The sequence below is a fragment of the Psammomys obesus genome, unplaced genomic scaffold (genome assembly GCF_907164565.1).
Source record: "Psammomys obesus unplaced genomic scaffold, mPsaObe1.curated_primary_1811, whole genome shotgun sequence".
NCBI lineage: Eukaryota > Metazoa > Chordata > Mammalia > Rodentia > Muridae > Psammomys > Psammomys obesus.
In genome coordinates, this window is record NW_026592548.1 from 5,865,311 (window position 1) to 5,881,448 (window position 16,138).

Below are 16,138 nucleotides of genomic sequence, written 5' to 3' on the forward strand. Positions count from 1 at the left end.
AAAAACTCTGTGTCATTTCACTAATGGTGTTCTTACTCTAGGAAGAAAATTTTCCAAAGTAGAACTCAGAAGTATAGAAGCTTGGAAGGAAATGTAATCACCTTGGCAAACATGGAAAGTACCCATCGGAGCACTATCTACAGGGAAGGAAGTCCTACCCAGCAGGCTTTGAGTATGTCCAGCCCTAACGGCAAAGTTAACCCCGGAGGACACAGAGAGTTTTTAGGCAAAGACCTGTGAGTTTTCTGGTACTTTTGGCAAGCCCATTCCTAAGCTGAGAGGGGGGCCTCAGGAAGCCTTAATTTGATCCAGGAACACTACCCTGAGACACAGCCCGTTCCGATTCTGTGGTCACCAGGCAACCTCATTGTGAGCTTCCCAGGCAGCTCTGCCAGCCAGAGAGAAAACTCTGTTACTGTAAGCTTTGACCATTTTCTAGTTTTTGTTAGATTGATCCTGGTCAAGACAAACCTATTTGGTTTTACTATAAAGTGACAATGGACTTTGTGTATTATTCATAGTAGTCTGAAGTGGTCTCACAGGACCTGCCTACTCTTGGACAGTGGCTGAAATAGCCTTCCAAGTGTGGGCCTTAAACTGGACCCTATACCTAAGAGCCTGCCTCACTCCAAGCAGTTAATCGAAGCAAAAGGCCACCACTTCCCAAATAACTTCTTTTGCTGTTTAAGAAGCTACCAGTATATTAACTGAAAAGGGTTTGTAAAATATTCTCATGAGCTTGGGATGACACGGCTGCATTTGTATATTTAACATGAAGTGCGAGCACTTATTCATCTGCATGAAGGGCATTTGTTAGTGAAAGGGCACAATGTCTTAGGTTCGTGGGTGGCATTTTCTAGTAAGGAATGAAGCACATTCATCCCTTTCATGTAATGGCAATTATGTTTACAACACAAATTCTTAAGCTAGCAAATGTTTCTGCAAGTTAGAAACACAGTCTCTCCCAATGTGTGGGAATGGCCTGGCTTATTACTGTCTAGTAGATTCTGTTTTGCTTTAACCAACCTAGCCTTCTCATACTCCAAAGAGCAAAGACTACCCAAGACATACCTTGAAAGGAATGCAGTGTCAAAGCCCCAGGTTGATGAGTTTAGCACATTTAAAAGATATACTTTCATTCCTCCTGTAATTCAATCTCCAAGTACCTTTATACACTGATAGGAAAGATACCTCCATTCAGACACAGACCAGCCACCCAGAGTCCATCTGCTTCCTGTGTTTAAATCTGGAAGGAGTTCACACAGGGTCATTTCTAAGGACAGTCGTGTGCGGCTGGAGAAAGACATATTTGGTTTTCATCTGGCCTTCTCATAGTGAGCTAACACCACAGATCATTACAAACCAATCCCTTATAGATTCTGTTCAATTATACAAATGGTAGGCCTTCCAGTCATAGCAATATACAGTTAGTCACAAGTAATTGCTTAATGAATGTACAGTTTAAGTTTCACTGTTCATGAACTGAATATGGCATCTTAAAGACTTTAATAGTATAAGATTATAATCAATAATTTAAAAACAGATTTTTCTTAAAGAACAAAGCATTTACCCCAATAGGAAACGGAGCATCCAGCAATGAGGCTTTGGGTTTGGACCCTGAAGTTATCTTTGAACTATTTCTCGTTATGCGATTACTGAGAAGAGGCTGCAATCGAATCGGAGGCTGCATTTTTCCTGGTGCAGTATATGGTCGAGGGGCTGTCTAGACAGTTGGGGAGGGATGAAAGTCCATGTAAATTAGTATCTTGACATGTTTCCAGAACCAATTAATAACCCAACAAATTGCCCAGAGTAATTAGTGGTCCCTTCTTACTGAACAGATTAAACTTTAATTATACCCTGCCATTATCCACACCCTTCTGCCCTAAAGTATTTGTTAAAGCATATGGTGCTAAAGTCCTCTACGTAAGCAAACGTCATGGGGATAGAGCCTTCTAGACAAAAGAGATAGCCTCGATTATAGTCTCATATTTTTGCTCATACTGTGCAAAGAATGGCTTTGCTCAATTAAATGTTAAGTTGAATAATGTTCCTACTTTAGAGATCTGAAACGGTATTATTGGAACAGACTCATTTCAGTTTCACTGTTTTCAGTGTAAAATGTACTCTGAATTCATTACGCTGCAAGGTTGGCACCCAAAGTAAAAGCAGACAACAGGAGAGTCAGGTGCTTGGCTTTAATGTACCAATTACATATCTTCAACTGCTTGCTAAAAATGTAAGAAAACAAAATGAAAACTTATAGCTGGCAATGCTGGCATGTGCTATATAAAACTAGATGTTTCCACCCTGAGTATTTCCCATTTGCTCTTCTAGGTCTCCTATCTACCTTCTCTGTCTCTGGGTCCTGGAAACGATTTCAAGAATTTACTAACCAACCTCAGGACTGCAGTTGGATTCTATCAAATAGAGGAATGACATCAGGAAGATAAAATGGAGGCCTTTACTCCCATCATCCCTACAGGGAAGACATGGTTCCTGCACCTACATGCGTATGTGTCTGTAGAAAAGCCCTTCCCACCTATAGGACCTCCCTAATGCTTCTGGAACTGCACACCCTCTTCAACCTAGGGACTGTGGCTTCCAATGCTGCTGACCCCAGAGGGCTTACCATTCCTAGCTGGTTTCTCTTCATCCTGCTGTATCTTTCAAAAATAGTTTCTTTATTAAACAACTTCCTAATTACTCTATTTGTATGAGCCATCTGTTTCCTGCTGAGCCCCCAACAGAGACACTTTCCAATCAAGAATGTACTGCAGTGAATACAGAAAGTGCCAGCATGGAACATTATAAGTGCCTTTGGGGGCATCAACAGAATATTATCAGTTTAGTATAAAGATTAGCAATGCGTCAAAAGTGGGGAAGAATGAAGCTTTGGCCCAGTTGTCCTATTATACTAAGACAGTAGAAAACTGCCAAGAATAGGACACACATATTTGGACAAAGGGGTATGAGAAGGATGAAATATGATTCATGAATAGAATTTTGTACATTGACTCTAAAGAATGATGAGCCACAAATATTCCATTCTGCAAAAGTATGTATAAATCAAAACATGAAAAAATGGACTGCCAGAGACTACTACAAAGCATTTGTTCTCCCAGCATCTTGAGAAGCATGCATATACATGCTACTAAACTTCTGATTTCAAGAGTTGACACATAACTGAATGTCCACCCTAGGCCAAAGATAATACTTAACATCCAAAGATTCTATTAGTCAATCAGACTGCTGGATGCCAGAGAACAGGACTTAGAAGGAGGTGTTCTAAAATATGTACAGTAAACCAAGGAGACTAAGGAAAACTAAGTTCTCAAAGAAGCAGTCAAAATTTTATCCAAACAATAAGAGGAAGATGGTAATTTGGAAATCCAAGTAAGAGCCTTGTTCTGATCCTGGGCCTAAGAAGAGCAGCGGAGACAACAGTGTTCAATATTTGCTTTCCTTTCTTCTCCAGCAACAGAATTCTCATTAGGGAGCAGGGCTAGCACAGACAAAGCATATGTTCCCCAGACTTCCCTACAACTCTGTGAGCTGAGCGGCTCACTTTCGGCCCGTGAAAGAGGAACAAAAATGGCTCGTGCCATGCAGCTCACACTCAGAAACACAAAAGCGCATCCTTACTTTCCTGCTGACCCTTTCCTTTAGGATGGAGCATACACATGGTGATACACAGTCCTGGCCGCTGTGGATGAAGCAGGCACTCCAAGCTGGTGGGTGAGTAACACAGAAGAAAGCCAGGTGTTTGATGACTTCATAGAGTCACCTCAGGCTCATGGGCATGTGCTGGGGTGGCAGGGAGTCCCTGTGGGTAAGCCATTGTTACCTAGGGTCTCTGTGGTTTGAATACGAACTCTCTCCCACTGGCTGTTTCAATACTGGGTCTGAACTGGAGTTGCTCTTTTTGGAGTTTGTGGGTCCTTTGATAGGTAAAGGCTGGCTGGAAGATGATTCTCTCTGAAGGGCAGGCAGGCCTCAGTGCTTTTAGAGCTCCCTGCTTCTATCCCCCTCTCTGCTTCCTGTTCTGCCAAGACATGAGAACAGCCCCAGCTACATGCCCCTTCCACTGTGGTGATACACACTGCCCGTGTCTTCCCAGGGGAGGTGGACTCTATCTCCTCAAACTATAAGCCGGCCAAGCTTCTTCTTCTTCAGTCACTTCCAGAAGGGACTTTGTCTCAGTAATGAATACAGAGTCTCACCAAACATGAACACAACAAACACACGTGAACCAGCTGGAGTAACATATGAGTCAGAGAAGCCAGAGATAAGCCTAGAGAGGGATCTTAGAATCCACGGACAGAAACTACAGCAGACACTTGGAGGTTGTGCTTCTCATTTCACCTCTGTGCATTTGCATACAAATACCATCCAGTTCAATGGACGTGGCAGTCAAATGCTCCACTGAGCACATTTTTCTCTAAAAACAAACCTGCCCCATTAACTAGCATCTGTGAGCCCCAAAGTCTGGCAGCTCCTCTCAGAGGCTTCCTTAGGCTTGCTGCACTGTGCAACGTATAGATATATTTTCCTGTAATAAATATGGCATTGTCTTAATGTACTCAAGGCTGTGCCAAAGTGTGAGTTGAAATTGGCTACCTGGTAAGAACTGAGCTTAGTCAAGCTTTGCTAATTCTCAGGAGGATCACAGGGGGTGAATTTCTCAAAGATGTGCAGAATCAGTTGAGATGACTTTCCTCAGTTTTCATGAAGATAGCACAGCTAAATGCTGGTACAATGTTTGAATGTTTCGTTCAAGTAGCATTAAAGTGCAGGAACACATACTGAAAGCTTCCCTTCGTCAGGGAAGTTAAAAAAAAATAGTGTCATCCATCACACTTTGTCTCTATTGAGGGGAGTTGGTAGTCAGGCTAAAACTAAAAAGGGATGTGTCCAAGATAAGATGGCCAAACAAAGGGAGACTTGAATTTCCACGAAGTGGGAAATTAAATTCCAAATCACAGTAGCTCTCTGAAGGTGTGAAGGACACTCAGTGTATGACAAAGTGGCTAGCCCAGTGTTGAAGGGTCAGGCTTGTAACAGTGTACCCTCTGATTTTTAAAGGACCCCTTCATTCTTGCAAGGCTATCTCCTGAGGGGGTTCATCTAGAAAACTGAAGAAAAAAAAGCCGCGCTGGGGTTTTCACTCTCTGAACCAGGTGGGAGGACAGAAAACAGCACTATTTTCTTGGTTTCTTTTGGGAAAAGCTTGGGAGAGGTTAGTGAATTGCTTTCTAACAAAGACACACTTGTGTGCACACACCTACATTCAAATAAAACCTGGGAGAGGAGAAACAGCCCAGGGTAGATTGGGGTTTCGTTTTTTGTTTTGTTTTGTTTTGTTTTGTTTTGTTTTGTTTTGTTTTGAGCTGTTCAACCAGGACAAAGACACATTTACCTTTTGCAGAATGTTGAAGCTTAATGCTATATGTGACAAACTTACCTCAAACATGTGTGAAGGCTTTGTAATCTCTCTACAAGTATTGTATAACACAAATAATGATGATCAGATTTAGAAAAAAAAAGCTATCCAGTCACCCAAACCAAGGGTAGAGATGTCATGGGGAGTTAAACCCAGCCTCAACCACCAGCATCCAACAAACATTTTTTAAAATCTTTCCTGACTCTGTATTCTTTGGAAAAACTCTGTCCTTCCAGCAAATATCACCTCTGGGCCACAGACAAATCATGCTGGGATAAAATAACAGTGTATGATTTTCTTTTTCAGATGGGATTTCAGTACATTTAATTATCTCAAAGTTGAAAATATACTTTCGATAAGCTGAAATGGTAGAATGTCACCAACATGCAGCCTGGCTCTGCTGAATTTGTGCAGATAAAGGAATAGGAAGAATAGTACCCAGATGTCAGAGAAAAACAAAGCGTGTATGACAGTCAGAAGCCCAGTTCTGCCGCATTCCTGCAGGCTGAAGGGTAAACACAGATGGAGAGCTTACCCTGTGTGATCTTAGGTATCGGGGGAGTTTGCTCTTTTTGATGGGTGAAATAGAGCCTGGGGGTGGCATCTGGGTGTGTACATAAGCATAAGTGATCTTCACTTCAGAAACTGAGTGACAGCTCCAAGGACAGGGATTTGGCCACAGTGACTTTGATTGGAGTGGGGACTTTTAATGTTGAGTAATAATGACACTGAAGTTTCCAATTGTTTCTTTGACTATGTTTTCATGTCTATAAGGTTGTGGAGACATGTTTCCCAGAGAGCCTTCTTTCTCAGATTAATGAGAAATCATAAACTAATTAGCTGGGACAGAGTGTTTAATAGAGCTCACCAGTGCTAATGGACTAGAATATCCTTCCTCAGTCAGAACGCTATGGCCACGATGAGTCTTTGGGCCAGCTGGGGGGTGGGGAGTCAGAATGGGCGTGTTATCCTCAACAAATCGTCTTGTGTGTTCTCCCTGGAATGAGAAAAAGAATCATGAAGTTGATGTACAGATGCTCAGGTTAGCTCAGTGTCTGACACACATCCGTATCCGAGGTCAAAGTATAACACAAAGTCCTTCCCTCCCCACTAGGAATGCTGCTCTGCACCCTGACAGGTTAGCAAGTCTCCCACAGCCCTGTCAGGGGCTGCGTGTGGTAGTGAGTGGCAGGAAAAGGACTCCTGTCCAGCTGCACACAGAGAAGTCATCCTGAGAGCTTTCTACTTCTATGATAATGTTTGTGGGGCCGCTACAAAATGCCCATCGTACTTCAGTACTCTAACCAGTACTGACTAGTAGAAAAGCAAAGTAAAGCAAAAAAGTTCCTTTTACCAAATAGAGGAAACCTAAAACATGCCTTTGCCAATTGCAAATATGAAGTGAGTTCTGACAAGGAGGTGTCAGGTGAGAGGAACGGGGGTCTACAGCCCTCTCCCAGGGCCCTAGTCCTCTCTTGACCTAGTGTCCCTCACTTGCCACTGCGCAGGCCAGATGAACCACAGGCACATACACACCCTGCTTTCTGCACTGGAATTCATATTTCCAGTCATCATTGCACCCATGTTTTGGCAGATAAATTACAGAACCTGTATCAGTCCATGATGCAAGGAACGGCCAGACAAGCTGAACGAACCTGCAGCCTCTGCAGCCCAGTTCCTCTGACCCCTGAGGAGAGCCCTATCTCCTGTCCCAGAACACTTTAGGAACAGGACTACGCTTTGACCCTGAGAAGCCAAATTTAAGTCTACCAATCCAGAGAAGAAAACTTTACTCTTACAGGACAAGTTGCCCTATGAACGCTTTACAACCACTTATCAGTCCTTGCAAAAGTGTTTTAGGTTCCACATTTGTAATACTTCAGAAAATTAAGAACAAACAGTTCATGATTTCAAAGAGCTCAAGAAATCAAATAAATCTGCCATCCTAAACTGAAACTTTTCAAACATGCCTAATTGAATCTCATCTCCTGATTCAAATTGATGTATTTCATAAATTCACTGCAAAGAACAAAAATAGAGAACAACCAAGGAGTTTAAAAATACCTAGCACAAAATGTCTTAGATCTCATCATGCTCCTTTCCACTAAGAAAGTTCCTTCCCACCATAATTTTCAAGGGTGACATTCGAATAAAAATGTGTGATTGCATAATTCTTCCAATGTTTTATTTTCCTTCGTGCTGGAACACTACCATTTCTTTTTATTTTCTTAAGACTCATGAATATCCTTTGGCCTCTGCCACAGGAAAACACAAAGTAAGATTTCAAATTAGACTATTTTCAACTCTGTCTTTGAAACCTTGTGCCTTGTTAAAAAGCATTTTCCAGGAGAAATGCCTGTTTTATCAGGATCTGTACTGATGACAATTGAGATGCAGGCTCAGTAGCACCATTTGCTTGGTCACAGCTATGTGTGCTTTCCAAAAAAAGTAGGTGCCTCTAACTTTCCATAATAACTGCCTGGGGGCTAGAATCATAAAATAATATTAAGAGATAAAGAGTTTACCTTCAGCCTCTGAATCTGTTCTTTCCTTGCTAAGGTATCCAGTTTCTTTTTTATTTCAAGCTGGTGGTGGCGCTGTGGAGGATAGAACCGTCCTAGTTAGAGCCAAGATGATTTCAGAGGCAAATAATCCCAATGGAGGTAGCTCTATTTTCAATTACCCTTCTTGTCATTTAGATGAAGAGCCACCTGCCTGAGCATGCAGGTGGGACTATCAATTGCCACCACTCTTTGGGAGGCCAATTACAAACAGGTCTTAGCTGAAAGTATTCATGCCCTTTAACCACAAACTTCATTCCTAATTGAAGAGGAAAACTGAGTAACAGCTTTCAAGTGTTTTACACAAAAAGATACTATCTGAAAGGAGCCCCACCCCTTCATTTCTTTGCATGAAATAGTGCAATTGTGGTGTAAATTTTGAAAAGACAGTTAAGTGTTTGCCACATTTATGTGCTGGAACAGAATGTAATTATTTAAATAAAGTTTCTAAAGGTTTTGATTTTTAAAAATGAAAATATCTCAGGAGGAAGCATGATAGGAAATTAGATAGGAATCTAATAAGTGGTGGAGCAGGTTTGCAAGAGGACCCTGGAGTGAGGAAAAGCTTCCTGCATGTCTCCGGTTCCCAGGCCATCACATTTTGGAAGCAAAGACACGGAGGCAGGTGTTCACAGGTTTGTGTCTTGGTGCCACTTCCTGTTTCTGGGTTGATTGCCCAAACCTTTGTCTCTACCACAATGTATCATCATGTTCTTCTTACGTATGAGCTTATTTTTATTTATGTGTCTGTGGACACAAAGGGTGTCAAGGCTGCTTCTTGGAGCTGGAGTTAGAGGAGGTCAGTCCTGGGTGGCCTGGAATGGGTGCTGGGAACTGAACTCCAGCCCACCGTGAGGGCAGCCCATGCTCATAGCTGCTGAGCCCGACTGTGAAATCCCAGCTGTATTTTGTTTGCTTTTTGAGAGAGGGTCTTGGAACCTAGCTCAAGACGACTGCAACTTGCAGTCATATTGCCAAGCTAGCTTCAAAATTGTGGCAATCCTCCTGCCTGGGCCTCCTGAGCACTAAAATCCTAGGCATACGCTACCACACTTGGCCACATCGTGATTTTATTAATGCATAAATATGACTAGAAGATACTAGAAAGGAATGTAGATGACTTGTAGTCATCTCTGAAAGAAGACACTTTATGCAGCTATTTTGCTCTATGATTTTTTCTGTTTTCCAGTTATTTAATATAATAATTGGTGCTTTAAAAGTATACCTCATATAAAAAATTATCTTCTTCTAATTAGACTTGAAATCTGTCAGTGGTTTTTGTTATTGTTTCATTGTTTCCTTGAGGAAAACCTTTTCTCTAGTCTTGGTCCCTGCTGATTCAATCCCTCCCTCCCTCCCTGGATAGCATCAGTCAGCTCCTGAACTTCTCATCTCTCTCCTTCCTGCTCTGTCACCCACTCAGCAACAAACTTCCTTACATTTACTATCACTCTCTTCCCAACTTCCTTGTCCCCTCAATCCTCTGCAGTCAGCTGCTGGGCTCCCTTCCACCACAGCTGAATCTCCCTCCCCAACTCCTCCATGCCTTTGCTGCCTGGTCCAGTCCCTGCTGGGGTCATTCTGCAGTTTGTAAACTGGGGAACCCTGGCCTTCAGGACAGTGTTCCAGCAGGCCTGTTTCTTACCACTTAAGTTTCTACTTCCACATTCCTGCTCATTTCCTCCTTGTGCCCCTCCTCATTCAGTCCCTAAAGCTCTCTCCATCTCCCCTGCTTCTGAGGCAGCAGCTTTCTACAGCTTTCTCCATCTCTGCTGTCTCTATTGACAGCTGCCTCTCCAACCCTCTCTCTGGTGCTGTTAGCTGCACCCTTTGGCAACAGATTCCTAATTGACCTCCCACCTCCAATCTTTTCCAGCCCATTAATCCATCCTTCGTATCTCCACTAACAACATCTCATTTATTTCACTCCCCTGCTGTAAAAACATCTCATCGCCTCATCACCTACAATCTCAACCTGCCTTGGGAATTCAAGACTTTCCAGAAACAAAGCTCCAACTTATCAGACAGCATCACTTCCTCCTGCCAAACAGACCCCTGTGCAGTTTGGGGACTTGTTTTCTGTACATGGTACCCTGCAAATGGCTGTCTTCCCTCTCTGAATTCCTCTCCTGGGCTTCTGACTTCCTCTTCATGGTGTGTCTCTGGGAAGCTGGGCCTCAGAGCCCTTTGCTCTGAAGGCCCCAGGGCACCTCTGCCTCTGCAGATCCATTCTCTCACTTCCCTCTTCCATGCAGTTGCTGCACGGAATTTCAAAAAACAGCATCTTATAGCCACAGCACAGGGCCCCATCTTGGCCATAGCGAGTCGGTTACTGTTGGTTGCATGAGTGAATGCAGAAACACTTACAATGTCAGGAAAGACTGTAGCATTATCAGTTACATAGGACTCACGAGGACAACTTGGAGAAAATCTTTGCGTATAAATAGGTCAGGTGTGTCATCTGAAACATGGTTAGGGTCTGAGTGGTTTCTGATTTCACTGTTTTTCAGGTCTGTAGTTGTCTGCAGACTTTCCTGATTAAACACTCCTAACCTGCACTTGCAGGGTCCTCTGCAAGTTCAACCCGTCAAGCGCAAGCACCAAGCTTACAATACCTCCGTGTTTGGAGCATCTCATTTTTTTCCTAACTGCTCATGTGATTGTGTGTGCAGAATATGTAGAGTTTGGGTGTGCATGCAGAGACCAGAGAAATACACTGGGTGTCCTGCCCTGTGCTGTTCCCTCAGGACAGGGTCTCTCACTGACCCCGGAACTAGGCTGGCCAGCAAGTCACAGCAATCTTCCCAACTTGGGGATGGGATGATAGGCATGTTTGTGACTACACCTGGCTTTTATGTAGGTGTTGAGGATCTGAACTCAGGTCCTTCACTTGTATAGCAAATGTTCTTACTCTTTGAACCATTTTGCCAGCCCTGTGTTTCAGATTTTCAGATTAGAGAAAATCAAGGTCCATAATTATTATACATTCTTTTAAACATAATTCTGTGTGTTTAGTACCCCTGACTTAGCCGACAATATCTGTAACAATTCTGATGTATCATGACCCCTCATGCTAAGGATCTGGGCTAACACTCAACTCGGTACTTCTAAAGTTAGAAACTAGGTGGGGGCTAATTTAAATCATACTATATATTTTTTTTTTATCAGAATTGTATCATTCCCACTGGCACTTCTGTAATGAGCAAATCTGGGATAGTCAGCACTAATCTGTGTAACACATGGACACGATCTGAAGTAAGTAGATGAATCCCTACGTCAGCAGCAACTGTCTGTGTTCAGAATATGCTTCTTTCTTTCTCACCACTCCCCTCCCCCAGGCAGGGTTTCTCTGTGTAGTCTTGGCTGTCCTAGACTCCCTTTGTAGACCAGGCTGGCCTTGAACTCACAGAGACCTGCCTACCTCTGCCTCTCCAGTGCTGGGATTACTGTGCGTGTGTCACCGTGTCTGGCCAGTATGCATCTGAAATGAACATTCCACACGACTGATGGAAGGACACATTCAGCATCATAACCCATATTTTTGCTGGCACTAGACTTGCTGCTGGCTTGCCGATAGCTCTGTATTTGTTCATAAATGCTACCACACACACAGGTCAGGAGCGCTGCAAGCGGCTTCTCTGACTTCTGCCATGAGGTCGAGCCAGGGAGTGGCACCCTTTTTCAAAGGACTAAATACGTTTGAGGATCAAAGCTACAGTGGTGTGGAGCAAGGCTGCAATACTTTATCAGGTTAGCCACATGTCCCACTGAAAGTGCAACGTCAGGCTCCACAAAACGTGTGGATGCGCAGGCTGTAAATCTGTGCTGGCCAGTGTGTCCTGAAGTAGGAGGGACAGCAGATGTTTCAATGCCTGTTCCGTGAAACTTAACATACGGCGGAGCTACTGAGCCTTAAAAGAATAACAGATCTGAGATAATTCATGGCAGTGGAATTACTGATATTTAAGCAGATGTCACTTTTTTTTTTTTTTTTAGCGAATGGAAATTAAGGTACAGATGGTGAGAGCTGGGTAGCCACTGTGGACAAAAAGAATCTACATTTAGAAAATTAAATATCACAAACTTTATAATCATGTCCATATTTCTTCTGAGCTAAAAAGGAGGAAAAACTTGAGTCTCTGTGCTCCTGACTACTTAGGAAGACACAGTGTTTCCGGGTCCCCTATGGCTCACTTCCTTCTTCATGAGGTTGAGCAAGAACTCCCCAGCCATCACCCACAAAGAGAGTCAGAACTGTGCGCACCTCCATATCAAGGACTTTGTGGAAAATGGCCCGTGCTAAGCACTCCCGGATGTACTTCTGTCGGTCCTGCTTCATGATGTTAACTCTATATTCCTTTTCAGAAAGTATTCTGCCACTCCTTGTGATCTGTAGTGAATAAATGAAAATTGTGAATGGATAAATAAAATGTACAAGGAAACACAAAGTAGAAAAATGTGATCTTAGGTACTAAAACAGGGAAAGAGAGAGAAGGAAGAGGGAGAGAGGGGTGACAGGGAGAGGGAGAGAGAACAAAGAGAAAAAAGTGGCCTTTTCAAAGCCTAAAAGAGAATACCATTGTCCCTAATGAACTTCCGCTTTTAATGAATATTTCATCAGGCGAAAAGGAAAAAGGAAGTCTCACCAAGTACCTGTCAGTGTGAAAACACACACAGGTGGCACACTTGACGTTTAAAACAAGGCTTTCATTAGAGTACCAATTTCCCAGTGATGGAACCCAGGTGTTCCTTTCATTCTCCTGAAAGCACCCTGGGAAGGGGAGGCGCTACCTTGAAAGAGTGCCCAGGAGCGGTGCTGGCAGGACAGCGGGAGCACAGGAAACAGAGGCAGGGGTTAGGCGGCAAACAACTGAGGAAGCCTTTGACTTGTCTGGAGAAATAATTGGTTTCATTACATTGTTTGCTCCCTGCTTTCTCTTCCTCCTCTTTCCAGCAAAGAATGTAATTTAATTTGCTATGATTTAGGATTTTACAGATTACAAGGGAATGCGGATAGACAGTTTTCGATATTGGTCACAGTGGGGTCCAAGGTGTCCCAGGAGTGGTGATTTTGCCTCTCGCTCTTTGCTTCATTTGACCCTTTCTCTTGGGTCTTTTTGCTGTTGTCCTCTGATCTCCCCTGTAAAGGAGGCTGCTATCCTTCTCATGTTTGTTTCCTTTCCACTTTCCCATCACCATGTTCCTCTTAAGTTTAAACACAAGCCATACTTGCATTCCCTTTTCGTAAAAAGATGTGTTTTATTCTCTCTCTCTCTCTCTCTCTCTCTCTCTCTGTGTGTGTGTGTGTGTGTGTGTGTGTGTGTGTGTGTGTTTGCATGCACATACCTATTTGCATGTGAGTGCAGATACCTGCTACAAGTGTTGAATGCCCTGGAGCTGGAGTTGCAGAAAGTTTTGAGCTGCTCAGTCTGAGTTCTGGGAATGGAACTCAGCTACATGGAGAACATGAAGCCATCTTTCCAGTCCCCACATGCAGATTCCTAATTTCGTTCTCAATTTTTTAGCTGTAATTTTTCTACTGAGGTTACAACATATTAGTTCTGATGACTCACTTACAGTGTCTAGAACGTGCTGCCCATAGGATTTCATGTCACGGGAAAGTATCTAAAGTCAGGCCGTCCAGACTGCCATTCCCAGTCCCAAGCATCCCCAAGCATTTGGCCTGTGCCATTGTTATCTCTTCTCTAAGTTACATCTGCTCTCCCCAGTCAGCAGGAAGCTCTTGGAGAGCCACTGTGCTTACACTTGAGTGAAATGAGCATAAGTCACCCAGAGAAGTTGAGAAACAAGTGTCGCAGGTCAGGAGCTGTGAGCTTCATTCATTCGTGCATTTCTGAAGGAGTTTCCAAGTGATGTGGACACTGCAGGCTGGCAGGCGGTTATTGGACCCATTAATCTAGAGACAGAGCCACGCCTTCCCTATCCAAGTAGTCATACTTGTAACAAGTGGTCAAGTGCTTAGGAAGGGTGCTAAATAAACACAAGGGCCTGTCAACTAGCATTAGCTCAGAGTGTTCACAGTCACACAGTGCTCCAGGGTGACTCACTGAAGGTCCCCAACAGTAACAGCCACCCGTAGGTGGGGAGTGGAGGGTAAACATTGCCTTCATTTCACAGTTGAGGAAGTGGGGCTGAGTGCTGTGAATGGCAACCTTGTTCCTGGCAGAGAGGGTTTCAGTGGACCCTACCACACCCAGCTAATGCCAACCACACAAACAGCAACTAGAAGTACAAATACAATTCTTTCAACCTCCTGACAATGCTGTTCTTTAAGAAAGCAAACAGCCTCTCTCCCTCCTCCTCCCCTTTAGGATAGGACTGGGAGGGGAAGAGGGAAGGGGCTATGAGGATGTAAAGTGAATAAAATAAATAAATGAGAGGGGGAAAAAGAAAACAACAGCCGACACTGTGTAGCTCACACCCCTTCTCTTTCAGTGGAAAACCAGAGGGTTTTTAGATAGAGTTTCCACCTTACACACATTTCAAGGAGCAGAAATTGTGTGCTGAAGCTGATGGAAGGCACTAAGGTATCAATTAACCATCACGGGGAAGTGAAAATTTAAACACCACACACACACACACACACACACACACACACACACAAGGAAGCAAACTGTTGCTGTTTGCCACACCATATTCTATGAGTATTAAAAACAATACTTTTTTTTTTCCTGAAACAATAAACCCTTCTCTGCCCTCGCTCTTTAACAGTGTCTGGTTCATAGAATGTGTACTGAATAAATGAATAAGTAAGCAAATCAACGATGCTGTTGAAACCTCACAGGGACTTTCCTTTAATAATTTATGTTTCCTTAGTAGCCATTGTAACCACGCTCCTGTTGTTCAGAAAAAGCCGTAAATAAATAAATCAGAAGTGAAAGGGAAGTATTTTTTCTAAATTGGTAGAGAGAAAAAGATGTCACAGACTCAAAGGAAATCTGAAAAAATGGTTGGAAATTTTTGAACTCAGGTGAACAAGAAGGTGGGCAGAACTCAAAGACTGCTTACCAGCCCGGATCTTAGGAGGTGCCGCCTGATCCTGGTATTGTTAAAATACCCAGCCAGGTGTTTATCCGTGAGGCTATTATATGTTGCAAGTAATCTGAAACAGAAAAGAAAAACCATTAAGGTTTTATGAGAGTTGCTTTACAAACAGGCTATTCTTGGCCACACAGCCTAAGCAAGCTCTTGCCAGCAACACATTTGTAGGCAGATTTAACGGCTAAGAGCCAGAGATGCATTTGAAGACAGGTTTAACAGCCAGCTGAGAGACTATCTGTTCCAGGTCTCATGGTAAGAAGCTGGAACTGTCTTGGTTTTGGTTAGACAAAAGGGAAAATCAGAAATGAACAATTAAATGTGGGTGAAAGGCCCAAAGACAGAAATATGCATCCAATCTTAGGAGACAAAGCCACTTCAGAGAGAACTTAGCAGCAGGGCATGACAAGGGAATAATGGCTTCTTCACCATGCCCTGACCCTAAACTCAGACGCCTCACAGCCCATGCTTCTCTCATGTCAGCAGGACACGCCTTGAAGGACCATCCTCCATTTGTCAGGCAGCTGGGAACTGCTGATACACAAGTGCATTCTCAGAAAGCATCCCTGGTGAGACCCTCAGCCCACAGCAGGAAAGCCCATGTTACACAGCTCATTCCACAATACAGAATTCCTCATTTTCCTCCTCGCCCACCAGCTCTGAAGACCAAGCGCATCCTGTGAGACTCAACACCCTCCTGATTGTGTCTGTTATGATCTTAAACTGTAAGGTGCTTGAAGAAATAAAGATATTATTTTCTGCAGTATTTTTCTTATTGACAAAGTTTTAACTTATTCCTTAACGTTTTTGACTTTTATTGACTTACCCATATTTATCTAGACAATTTTATTAATCCAATATCTAGTACCAAGAATTAATATTTGGAATAGCTTAGATTTTTAGGATGTTTTAAGTATTAAGAGATGTCAGATGTGGTGTCACACATCTAAAATCCCAATATTCCACCAGAGACACAGAAGCAGGAGGACTGAAATAAGAGGCCAGCCTGACCTAAATAATAAAACGCCCTCGACTTAAGCTGAAGTTTTGGATACATACTGTACTTTAATACACG

The 16,138-nt window shown here is 43.1% G+C and overlaps 1 protein-coding gene across 1 annotated transcript in view; it reads right to left on the reverse strand.

Moving 5' to 3' along the window:
• Erich3 (glutamate rich 3) overlaps positions 1-16,138 on the reverse strand; it is a 102,980-nt gene that overhangs the window by 56,085 nt on the left and 30,757 nt on the right. Inside the window, exons 2-6 of the mRNA XM_055614415.1 lie at positions 15,034-15,127; positions 12,269-12,394; positions 7,969-8,040; positions 6,312-6,440; positions 1,571-1,723 (exon numbers count right to left, since the gene is read on the reverse strand). Of these exons, the coding sequence (XP_055470390.1) occupies positions 1,571-1,723; positions 6,312-6,440; positions 7,969-8,040; positions 12,269-12,394; positions 15,034-15,127 (574 nt within the window). The remainder of the gene's footprint in view (positions 1-1,570; positions 1,724-6,311; positions 6,441-7,968; positions 8,041-12,268; positions 12,395-15,033; positions 15,128-16,138) is intronic.